Genomic DNA, 12,865 nt, shown 5'->3' on the forward strand with positions numbered 1-12,865 from the left:
CAGCTCGGCGCCGCATCTTCTACCCATGTCATGTAAACCACAGGGAGGGGAGGAAGGAGAGCAGAGCTATTCACGGCCGCGAAGAGAGTCAGCGAGACAAAAGGCATCAGTAAAAAAAAGTTAATGTGTCTGGCAGGAGCCCAGAACTGCTTTAGCGGCGTGGGCTACCCGAGTGCCTCCATCTCCTCTGGCCATTGTGGAAATATTTGGCTTGTGTCTCAACCTGACAGCCTTGCCGACTCTTGAGGAATGACAACGGTGGAGAGCAGGGAGACGTCCCTCTCCTCCCTCCCTTTCTCCATCGGCTGTTTCCAAATTCTTCGGGATTAGCTTGTGATGGCAAGAAAAGGCAGTGGCCTCCCTGCTCAGCACTTAGCAGGCTGAAGTGAGGTGACATGCCTCCGCGCGGGGCACAACGGCTCCATTCACTGGGGAAATACCGAACCAGAATTACAAGTGTGCAAGAATAAACAAGGCTGGAGTTAATCTGAAGTTGTTTTACACTCTGTTTTATTAAAGTCAATGCACTTCCGTTCCTCTGTGCAGAGCCTAGTTCTGCTTAATTACCATGACTCAGGGAGAATTTTAATAACGGAGAGACAGCGATGCGCGGTGGAGGCCCTCTCCTGACCTCTAGAGGTCTGTCAAAAGAAGAAGAGTATCTGCTCCCCATAGAAGCTCTTGGAAGAATGAGGCAGCCCACAAAACTGCTTCTTCTGGAGGTTTCCAGGTGCCATTCCCTACTGGTTGGTCAGCCAAGCTTCCCTCTGCATTCCCTCTGCTCCCACCTTCTCAGTCGAAGGCTGGGTACCCTTGGGTTGGGGGGTTCACTTGCCCATCGCCACCAGGTTGTTTGGCACAAACACAGAAGTTGTCAGGGAGAAGTCTTGGCTGGGTATTTTATATCTCACAGCAGCATCTGTGCAGGAGTGGTGGCTCTCCCCAGGATTTGCTCCCCTGCTGCACTCAGATCCTGGATGCTGACAGCACACCAAGGGCCTTTGCCATCTCTCTTCCTCCTGCAGCTCCGAGCACATAGATCTGTGTAACAGCACTATACATTTGGCTCCAAACACACATGGAGGTGACATCTCCCCTTTTATTATATTTGGGCAACTCTGCCACCGTCTGTAGATTGAATGAATCACAACTATGGCAGGGTATGCCCACTGAACAGAATTCTCCCTAGTGTAAGAAATTCAGAAGGAAACAGCTAGAAGGCTGAGGCTGGCCTGTAGTATTTATAGCTAAAATATTGGTGCCTCATTAAGAAATATGCTGCTTTCAGAAGACTTATTTTCTTTTCCAGTAAGACTGGAGGCTGTTGATGTAGATCACAGCATGAAGAGCAGCTCTGGATGCATACATGCACATCTACAGACATAGTGGTAGATTTTTGCCCTGTGTCCTAGAGTAATGCTGAATGCTGGAGATCTTACAACTTGGACTGCAGGCTGGATCCAGCACAGTGTGAGTGTTTTGTCATGCATATGAATCTTGGATTTTGAAGTCACCTATGCACATATAGCATTTTTCAATAATAAGCTTTTAAGCAATGCTATACGAACTGTTATAATAGGAGCACCTGTTTGATCCCCATTCCTGTGAGCCATCCTTTTATGAAAATTCAGTATTGTGTGCAACAAGCTGCACACTAAAGCAAGCAGAACATGACGTGTGAACAGAGAACACACACCATACCTAATGAATTAGCTCAGTCTAAGAAGCTCAGCTTCTGAGGACCCAAGCTGACTGTCTTTTGAGCAGTGTCATAAAGAGAGAGCTAGAGACAGAGAGAACTGTGATATGGCAGTGAAGACTTTCAAACACCTGGATAGTGAAACCCCAGCAGGATAGGAAGAAGCAGTTTCTCCAAAGAGCAGGCTCCTGATGGAAGTGTATGTCCACATAGTCTGGGGAAAGGTGTTCACAAATGCATCAGAAAAAAAAAAAAAATCAGTCTGCTCCAGTAATTCTCTCCACAAACACCATAAAGAGGAGAGAATGTCATAGTGCTTTTAATCACACATCAATAATAATAACAGTAATCATCAGCAGTGGAGGCCTTACAGTCTGTAATGCTACAACACACTATACATTCATCCTTCTCCTTGAGCCTCACAAAGAACGCAGTGACAGAGTTGGGAGCCTCTTGCACAGCACACTCAAGCCATCTGTGTACAAGGCAATTCTCCATTTGCAGCAGCAGAGTCTAAGACGCATGATAAGTACAGGCAAGATGAGGAGTGAGGTGTGGTTATACAGGCTTCAGCCTTTAGGGACCTCAGGCACACGTTTGGGTTCTTGGTCTGTGTTGAAGTTCAAGAAGCCACATCTCCATTGCTTTGGACATCTGCATGAAAGCATAGTGAACTCTAATGCTGGTGGATTAAGGCTTGCAAAGACATTTCTGTGTTACCTGTAACATAGACAGCACTTTAGACAGCACTTTATAGAATCAGGGGATGTTTTTGCAGACAATTTTATGAGTTTTTTTTTTTTTCCATTTGTGGATCAAAGGAGAAGCTGTTCTGACTTCATTACGGGAATCACCAGCACAAGCTGTCCTATGAATAACCCACCATTACTATCTGGCACAATGAGGTCCTGTTCCATGAAGTAGGTTTCCTTAGTGGTATCATAATAAAACTAACACAGAATAATTAGTCACTGGACTGCTTCTCAGGCTAAATTCACTTTAGATATTGCCACCATCACTAATCCATTAGCACAATAGTGTGAGACCCCAGCTCAATCAAAAGAATATCTTTTCTTCCTTGAAATGCTTCCAACCCCTCTCACTCCCAACAGCATCCTGTTGGAAGGACATCTCACAAAGAAAGTATAATTTCATTGCATCTGGGAAAAAAATTCTGCACTTGGGCCCATCAGTTCAAGCATGAAGTGACTCAAATGAGATTATGCTGGACTAGTTCATTCCAGTGCAGCAAAGAAGTGAATTTAGCCCAGGTTTCCAGAGACCTGCCTTGTACTGTCAGTGGTGCTTTCCTTATTCTGCCATGTTGGATTTCGCACACTGTTGTTGAGATATGAACAACTCAGAAGCATGCACAGCCTGACCCAACCTGTTGAAAACACAGTCAAAATTCTGATCAGAGATCGGATACATGCTCTGAAGTTCTGGAGAAATAAATGGTAATGGAGAGCTCTGGCCAAAGGCCTCAGAAACTGTCACTGTTCCAGGATTTGTGGGCAAAGGCTGCTGCCCATAATAAGAACCTAAACCATGAAAAGGGACACACTGTCTTGTTCTCTGGACACTCAGAATACCATTCCTTGGGTCAGCTTGTATGAATCCGCATACTAGAGGCAGCCATGGAAGTGGGGAATCTGTTTAGGAAAGGATGATGTTCTCTGCCTTCTGTACAAAGTGCAAGTTGTTCTTAGTATATATATGTATAGAAATTCCACAAACACACAGTCAGTTTTCCATGCAGAACTGGAGCAACATCTGGGAAGGGTGCTGAAGCTGGCAAACAGGTGATATCAAGCAGTAGCTCATTTGCTTACTGCTCTGCAAGTCAAAGCCTTGCTTACGCAGGGCTGCCCTCAAACCCACTGTACACCCCAAGTGGTGTTGAACGCAGAGGGAGAGCCGTACTGTTGGATGCTGGCTGGCTGGAAATGTAAAGCCTCCTGAGAGCCTTGGAGCTGCATGTCTGTCCTGTGGTCTCTCCTTCATCTTCTGCCTCTGCTTCCTCCCATGAGAGGCACTCCTGGATCTCTTGGTCTAGCTCCGAGAAGTCCCCTTCACCATCAGAACAACTGTCAGTATTATAATCGATTTCTTCCACACAAGGAGGTTCATCATCAGTCTCCAGGCTGCTGTGGCTGCAGCTTCTGCAGAAAAATCACAAGAGAGATTGGATGTCATCAAAGGAGGGTGTGTAACCTAGCGGTAAGAGCAAGGAACAAGAAAATCCATTTCCTGGGTTCAATCCTGGCTCTGCTAATGGAGCATAAGATGGCACTAAGCAAGATCCTGTGTGTCTTTGTGTCTGTTTCACCAGCTGTAAAATGAAGAGTGATACTTACCAAACCCATAGGAGAAATGCACTATTATTGTTATTACTGCTACTGCTAATGTAGAGTGTTTTATACACAGACAGCATCATCCTTGCCTCAAGGCACTTACAAGGTTAAAGCAGCTGAAATGCAGTAGAGGAGGCGGTATTCAGTTTCCACAAGGTTGCTGGTTTAATCATCATCCACCTCGCTGTAGTTCCATATGTGGTGTAAGATCTAAGTAATCCAGGTGCTTGAAGTGCTTTGGCATCTTTGCCTCCTGTTCTGTGCAAGCTCAGAGCGCTGCTAACAAGAGGCAGCAACAAGCAGAAAACAGAGGCTCTAGGGACTTGGAGCACACCGACTCCGAGGTGGGCAGAAATACCAGGAGTGCTCGTGTTTTGGAAGGAGCATGAAAAGGCTCTGACAGCACGACTTACTGAAGAAAGGCCAAATTCAGAAGCAAGTCAGAATGGCTGAAGAGAGACTCTTGAACAGATGCCACAGCTCCTTTGTCTGTCTCTCAGAAGGGTAGGTTATACCATCTTAGCCTCCTGCCATTTACTTACAGGAATGGTTGTAGGCTTTCTTTACATGTTCACTTTCAATACATTTTCTATTAAGTTAGTCTAATGCAATATTTATGACAGAACTGTAACCACAAGACCCGATGGCTCTGGGGGATAGGGTCTTTCTCCTATCTAGCTGTCTACTTCCAATTTGGCCCTTAGTCCGGGAGGGCAGCTGGGTAATTTTTTGAGACTAGAAAGCAGCCTGTGGTTTCAGGGCTGCCTAGGTCAGAGTCTGGATGAATCAGGGGGACAGATACTGTGTTTTTCACCTCCAGGTCAGTGTTTTCAATCAGACTCAAAGCAGGAGAATGTATTGCTTTGGGGGACTGGGAAAGGAATAATAATCTTCCGCCACTGGGCCAGAGTTTCTAATTTGTCCCAAGTTGGGAAGAATGAATGGCTTGGCAGATGGAGTATACACAGATTTAATGTGTGGTCTGCTCATTTACATGTCAGTAACCAGAATAATCTTCCAGCTCTCAGCTGTTTCACAGCACTGCCAGCATCTGAGGTTTCAGAACATACCAAAGGTGTAAAGTATTGCTCTTGGATGTATTGATCTCTTTCCTCTCTTCTCCGCAATCCAAGAAAAAAAAAAAAAAGGCAAAAAAAAAAAAAAAAAAGCATAACTTTTTCCTAGCTTCGAGTCTCCAGATCTTAACTGTATACAGACTACTCTGCAATCAGAAACAAGCAGTTTCAACCCACTTTGCTGGTTGATCTCTGGCTTAGTTTACTTCAAAGGCAGGGTATAAAGGATTCTCTGAAAGCTTAATAGAGCTGTACAGCTTAAAAATAAATAAATGAATAATTATGCACTTTTACAGTTTCTGGCTCCACTTCAGTCTGCCCAGAAATCTAGGTCAGGAAGAACTCATACTGAAATTGAGTATGTGACATGAAACAAAACAAAACAAACCAGGACAATTCTCTCAGCACAAAAAGCAACAAGCAGTGGTCTCAGTATATTGAGTCTGACCAGTGGGTTTGATTGCTTTTTTTCTTTTTTTGAAGATGCAAGTATGGCATGAATTACCATGATACCAAGTACCTGCGATAATTTTCAAAGCTGTTTAAACTCAGGGGAACCAGATTTTTCCTTTATAAGCTTTTGATGACTTGCAATCAAAAAGGACCTGAGTGTATCCACTTTCGACATTGCACTTGTATGTTTGGGAGGAGCTGCTGATGCCATTGAGACAGAGCATAGCTGCCACTCAACACACTGTTATTTTACAGATGGAACAATTCAGTTTGCAGTCTAGGAACTGAATGTCAAACATTTGCATTAACAGGATAACAGTTAAAAAAAATCACCATTATTACTTAAACCTAGGAAACCCATTAACAGAGAACCTTCTGAGTTTGATGACTTAAATGATTTTAGGACTGGATTTCTGACTAAAAGAGGAAAATGAATTCTAGCACAGAAGTACTTTACTATGGAAGGAAAATCTGGAAGTCAACCATCAGAATATGAAAAAGAAAATCACATCAAACAAGCATTTCATTACATTGAAGACTTACAGGACAGTTTTTAGGAAGCAAGTATTTATGAATAAAACCTTTGTAATGCCCTTCAGAAACTCTCCAAGATAGTTCCTGCCATGCTGCCTACCAATACAATATACAAAGCACTAAGACTGTGACGATTCAACAGTTGCAAGTATACACTGCAGACAGAGGTTCACCACATGCAAGGCTGTACCTAGACCATCTTTAGAGGTCAAGAAAGATGCCTTTCTTCCCAGTTTGCTCCGTGCCTTGATTATTTGCTGTGACAGTGAATGAGCAAGCCAATTAGCACTGACCTAAGTGGTGGCTTCTCCGATTTGGATTGATACTTGCTACTAACTGGATCAATGCCACCACCACACATCACATAATGAGCTACCAAACAGCAAATAGATGGCATCAACTTCGTCTCGCTGCCAACGAGAGGCTGCAATCACCCTGGTGACTTAAAAATTGAGAGGCTCTGTATCACATTACCAACCCCTACAAACCAGCTACATTTCTCTTCCATGTGGAACTTTCCATCCCAATAATTCACTTTCTGCAGCAGAAAGATATAAAACACAAACCAAAGCAATACAAATGGGTCATTTCAAACCAGCAGGTTAGAGTCGCTTGTGAAAGAGGAGAGGAGGCAGCAGACAGCATTGCTGGGGAGCCAGAGCCCCACTAATGAAGCTGCCAAAGTCATTGCATGCTGCTCCACCACGTCGCAAAGACCAGCTCCTCTAGGAGATAATGCAAATGGTGAAAAATGGTAATGAGCAGAAATGCCATCATCTAGACAACTGCATACAATTTCAGAGGGCATGGTTTTCTTTCATTTCGAAAAAAGAGGTTTTTGTTAGGGGCAGGTTCTTGGTATTTTTGTTTGGTTTTAATGTGATTATTAAAAGCTGCAAAAGAATTCTCCCCACAAAAAAAGAAATAAAAAGTAAACAAAATAAAACACCCAAGGGACAAGAAACAGATTTACCAAAGAATAATGATGTTGTCTTACAGAAGGTAAACAATGAGGAAGACCAATGGCATTACATTAGAGAACTCCAAGACAAATATAGTCTATGAATACCACTGAACGTGAACACAGTACAGAAGAGGGGGAGTGAAAGCTGTTAATATATCTACAGCCAACAATCCCCCAGCTATCACAATAAAACATGTATGCGTGTTGGTTGATCTACTAATTCAAAACCTACAGCCTCGTAGCCCTCATCTATTGCAGCTGATGGGAGCCACAACAGCAATTTGCAACTTTATGATGTGATAAATAGAATTTCTTTGTTTTGATTTTTAATTTGCATAGTTATTGAGATATGACTTGATCTTAATTAGTTCTGCTTTTGTATGTGGGTGTGTTTGTTTGTTTGCTTGGGTTTAGAAAGAAAGCAGGCTTTGGTACGCTGTAAAATAATTCTGTTTTTTTGTTGTTGTTGTTTGTTTTGTGTTTTTTTTGTTTGTTTGTTTTTGTTTTTTATTTATTTTTTTTTTCTGACTTAACATGAGGAAAAGGACAAGTTCTGTGCTTCTCTGTATGTCCGTATAACTGGAGCTTTTATGTATGGCTGGGAAACAATTCTTTCAGGTGTTTTGCACAAACCCCCCGTTCTCAGTCAGCCGACCTCACAGCTGGACAAAAACCTTGTAAGACAGCTGTCCTGCTGAACTGCACATCAGAAAACACAGCCTATAGTTCTGGCTGATAGGATATAGCGACATGATGTACGTGCATACACTCCCAGAGCACTGGGAAAAACTAGATATTTCTGAAGTAATTTCTTGGAATTTTTCACTTAGATTTTGTTTGTGTGGCAGGTCACTTGCTCTGTGTATATTCTACTAAATCGCTCAAAATAGAATGTTTTATCTTTTCTTCTGGAAAGAATGGGCACTGACAACTGTCCCTCTTAGGGAATCTGTGACTATTGTTCAGGTTTGCTGCTTGACCTTCACTTGACTGGCCTAGAAGTTGCAGTATTGTAGGGAAGAAAACTGAACTTCTTTTTTTTTTTTTTTCTTTTTTCTTTTTTTTTTTTCTTTTTTCTTTTTTCTTTTTAATACATATTGCTCAGCTCACTCTTGTGAAATTTGCTACAGTTTTGCCAGAGCAAATCTAGGAAGCAAGTGGTTAAATGCTTCAGACAAAAAGGAAGAAAATCCCAAGGCTGGGGACCACCACTGGTCATGGATATACCGATGACTCCCTGTGAAGATGTATCAACAAATAAACATATCTTTATCTTCTCTCTGCAGTGAAAAATAACATCCTGGTAGCTGCATAATTACCCTGTCCATAGCCCTACTCTCTCCTTCCCCTAAACCTTCTCTCCATCATGATATGTCCCAATCCACTGGAAGTTGTCCAATACAGGGATATAGCTGTGCATATGGAGCCAAGGACGTCCATAATAGAGTTCATAGATAGAAATAAGTCAGGAAATGGCTTAGTTGAAAATGTCCAAGATACCAGACATTTTACTGTGAGAAAACAGAAAATAAAAAGGATTTTCTGACAGAAACAGGCCACATTCTCAGCAATTACAGCATTCACCTGAAATAATGGTGCTCTTTTCTCCACTCAAACAGAGACTGGAGACACCACCAAGTTCCCTGGCCAGTTATATCACCTGTGTGGACGGGGAATCTCTCCTTTTCCAAAACTGTACCAATTATATGGAGCATTGCCTACGTGTTGGTAAGTAAAATCTCCTGCAGCTCTTATGCCCTCTGGGGTGGATTGGGATTGTCTTGCCCTTCCTTTTTTTGACATAAAAATTCCATCTATGTCACCAAATCTAAAAGGGTGTGTGATCTTGTACAGTTTTGCTTCTGAGGAATTCATATGTTTTATTAAAAGTATTTTACAGGAACACTGCTTCTGAAGTCTTGTAAGGAATCTAAAATGAATCTAAAGCAGCCACATTTGTAGTTAGCCCAGAGTACAATTCTGCCTTTAATAGCTTCATAAAGGATAATTTTAGGAGATAAATGAAACAACTATGATGCTTTTAGGTAATTACACCTAGTGCAAGAAATACACTACAGCAACAAGATGCCAACAAAGAAGGCCTTTAGTCTGCCCTCTGTGTTTTGATTCACTTGGTACAAGGTGTGGTGCACACCTTGCTATGACTTTCCAATTTCATCTCTGCAATTCATGAGCTCCCCAGACAGCAGCCTGGCTTCTCTTTCTGCCTGAGAAAAGCCAGACAAGCTCTGTTTAGTCCCCGACCTCACTAAGGGAGGGAATCAGCTATGCACTGATGCAAGATGGCTCCAGCTTAAAGAACTATTGCATTTGCCTCCTTTGCTGCTACACAGTAAACACTAATTATATGAACTTTGTAGGCTCCCATAAGATCGCTTTTTTTCCAAAGACTCTTTGCCAAGGACTTTTAGATCTTACATCTCCTAAGAAAATGCAAGCTAAGCCCTAGGCAATGCCAGGTGCCCTGGATTTCAGCCCATCATGGCCCATCCTTCCATGAACAATATGAACGTAATTAACCACTGCCTTGAATTCTGTTTGCTATGGCTGAGAGATGTTTGGTCTCTTTGAGTGTAGTTTTTTCTTTTTCTTTCTTTCTTTTTATTCCTGCTGCAAATAGCCAAGAGAAAGGTGTAATTCATTGGTGAGATTTGTACTAATTAGTTTTTCAGGAGTTCCCAGGGCAATTGCAGGCTGTAATATTTATAATTGATTTGGCCAGATTAAAAATGGATGTCTGGTGCACCAGTTAGATAAGTAAGGAGCAAGTGGGGCTTTATCGTTTAAGAGAGGGGAAGACGATTTGTAAGTAGAAGGAACATGAAGAGCATGAAACAGGCTGACTCCTGGCCAACACTGTCCCCTAATGTTCATTCAGGATTGCAACAATTTAGCCCTGGACAGCATTTTACTTGTATTCATCAGAAACTGACAGTCTTCTAAGAAATGACTGTTTCTATTCTCCTTATTGGTGAGAAGGTGGTTGGTAACTGCTGCAATAATAGTGAAAAAGTTGAGTACGCACCTCTCATTACACATGGTTGGGAGACTGAAACCCTTTTCTGAATAGGAGGAATTGCATTTAATTGAATTACAGGGTGTCACTGGTACAGCTGTGATTCTTCCATCAAAGATGAGTTTGGGTGGAAGACAAATGGGTGTTCTCCTGTTTGAAGGTTATGTGGCCTTCCTAGATTCCAGATATCTCTGTCAAATCCAGGCTTTCTTCTAATATTAACCAATAAAAATCATATGAGCTGATCTTTAGATTTGCAGGATAGAAAAGCTGGTGAGAAGCCAAAGGCTGTGGATTTGGTCCTATGAACAATCATTAATTTCTTCTTAATGGAGAACCAGTCCATATATCAGTGCAGCGTTAACAATGCATCTTTTGCATTCTTATAGCTGTGGGCTTGTAAGCATTAATAAAAGCAACTGCCTTGTACAGATACAAATCAGCCCTGAAACGGAGCTATGACAGGTGGTGCAGAATCCAAAAATGTTTTCTTCCTCTCTCCCTTCCCTAGTTCATGCATGCAACCTGCTAAATTTTGGTCACATCAGACAAGTTCAGCCACTCCACACAACTGGGGAACAGTTCATTCACCTAAAAATGCCATCCAGCACTGGTTTCTGCGTCAATTCCCTGACAACATGAGTCATCCTTGAAAAAAATCTGAGTTCTGACTGCCTATATCTGCACAGCACTGGGCCAAATTCTCAAACAACAGAGCTCAACACCTGGAAATCAAGTTTAAGCAAGTTGAAGACCTTTATAAGACACTGGATATAATCAGGCACTGTTGGAAGACTGAGCCTGGGTTAAGCTGTCTTGCTTTTCAAATCCATATTGCACTAAAACTTGGTGTTTATTTAAGAGAAGAATGTCACACAACATGTATTCTGGGCCAGAATGCAGGCAGCACTACCCCTTTTGCTGTTGAAATCAATTAGAAGTTCTTGGATGACAAGTACCTGTGAAACACCTCATCTGTATGTTCTGCAGCCATTGGACAGATTTTGTATTCCTATGCTGAACAGAAACTTACAGCCAGCTCCAATGAAGCAACTAGCAATAAAGTATTAAAAATCCGATCCATCGCAATCTTGTTACATTCATTAAAAATGGGAGGTAAATGCTGGAAATAAAAGATGGGTAGCATAAAATAGGTTGGGGTAATATCCACCAGGAAGCACTGCCAGAGGCTTGGGTTTCACTCTGAGATTAAGAGTCAAAAGAAATGCTTCCAAAACTGATAACATTTTGACTTTGCACAGCTTAAGTTTCCTGTGGAAATGTGAGCAGTCAAACAGCCCTGTATGGGACTACTGGAACTCATTAGGACACTGAATAATGTAAGAGTTGGTGAAAATATGATTTGTAAGTGTTTGGGAGCTTTTCTCCCAGAGCCCCTACCCCAAGCAATTTCTTTTCAAAATGATAATCAAGTTATCGATGATACTTAGCAGTCCAGCCACTGTAATACAGAAAGATTATTGGAATCCTTGTAATTGCTTTTGGGTGCTTCCAGTAATTCAGATGTTGGCGCTGTAAGGAGGAAAGAAATGTGGAAAGATTTTGGCTTAAATGCTGGAAGTTTGCACTGCTGAGGATAAATAATGTAGAGGCATGCAGGTAATCCTGGGTTCTTGTTTCCCTTGGTGCTGATTCGTATCATTCCACTGACTTCATCCAAGTTTGTAATTGGCTCTATATATTTAATTTCAAAAGTCCAAGTTCCATATGTATATATCCCTTAGTTGTCTCTGAGCGACTTAAAGGATTTAGGGTTTCTGAAAGCAAAATGTTTTAAGATAGCCAAGACTCTTCCAGACTGTATTTTAGCCACATATATATTTTATGAGCATGGTATTTTTTCATACAGATAACCATGTATGCAAATATTTGCTTGCATACCAGATAACAGATGCACATCTAAGTACCTGACTGAAATAAAAACTGCTGTAAATGACTGAATTCCCACCATTATGCCCCTTAGAGGAGAAAACAACCTCATGTTTACTATTTTCTCTTTGTGAAAATTTATTTTTAGCTGATAACCACTTTGATGCTTCAGAGAATCTCTCTATATATGGTAGATGCATGTGTGTGTGTGTGCAAGTAAATATGCAGATTACCATCCCTTATCTATCTTTCCTAAGAGATAGACAGATAAATAATATACACACATACATGTAGATATACATACACACTCAGACCCCAGCACATCTCTACACCCACACAATCGCATCACTTGCTCTGTATTCAGAGCACAGTTTTCATTACAAGCCATAGGAGGTCTCAGGAGATACTCCTACAGGTATCGGAGAGATAACAATAGATGATCACTGAACCTTGATGCTATTGCATTCAAGTGGAAGCAACCACAGAGAAAGAGCTGGCTTCTGACCAAAGCAAACCATTTCTTTGCCTCTAGCCTTCAGCTGAGTGTTGACAAAACAGCAGGTCATCAGAAGGGAGACTTAGGATGGGTAGGACTTGAGAAAGATGGGAAGGTCAACTGCCAGGCAGAAATGGTTGCCTATAACAGAAAGCATTATCACCAGCTGTTTGAGAACTTAAACTAGGAGTGAAAAGCAAAACTGTGTGGCAAAAGTGAAGGTAAGATCTCAGATTCCCTGTAGGGAAATACGTATTCCTGTTCCACATGAGCCTGACTCATTCTTGAATTTTTTAAAGTAAAGAATGACTGTTCCAGAAACCCTTCTGCATAGCTCTTTTATCTTTCATAATCATGTGTCT

The 12,865-nt window shown here is 41.8% G+C and overlaps 1 protein-coding gene across 2 annotated transcripts in view; it reads right to left on the bottom strand.

Moving 5' to 3' along the window:
• Positions 1–503: 503 nt before the first annotated feature.
• Positions 504–12,865, bottom strand: part of AGBL1 (AGBL carboxypeptidase 1) — a gene marked incomplete at its 5' end in the record, with an annotated part of 297,365 nt that continues 285,003 nt past the window's right edge. The window contains one exon of one of the 2 annotated variants that reach the window (XM_082769379.1): positions 504–3,861. In XM_082769379.1, coding sequence (XP_082625505.1) covers positions 3,555–3,861 — 307 coding nt within the window. In that variant the 3' untranslated portion in view covers positions 504–3,554. The remainder of the gene's footprint in view (positions 3,862–12,865) is intronic. The other variant, XR_014318278.1, reaches the window with a different exon arrangement.

This window comes from Aythya marila (assembly GCF_965140915.1).
Source record: "Aythya marila genome assembly, chromosome: 11".
NCBI classification, from domain to species: domain Eukaryota; kingdom Metazoa; phylum Chordata; class Aves; order Anseriformes; family Anatidae; genus Aythya; species Aythya marila.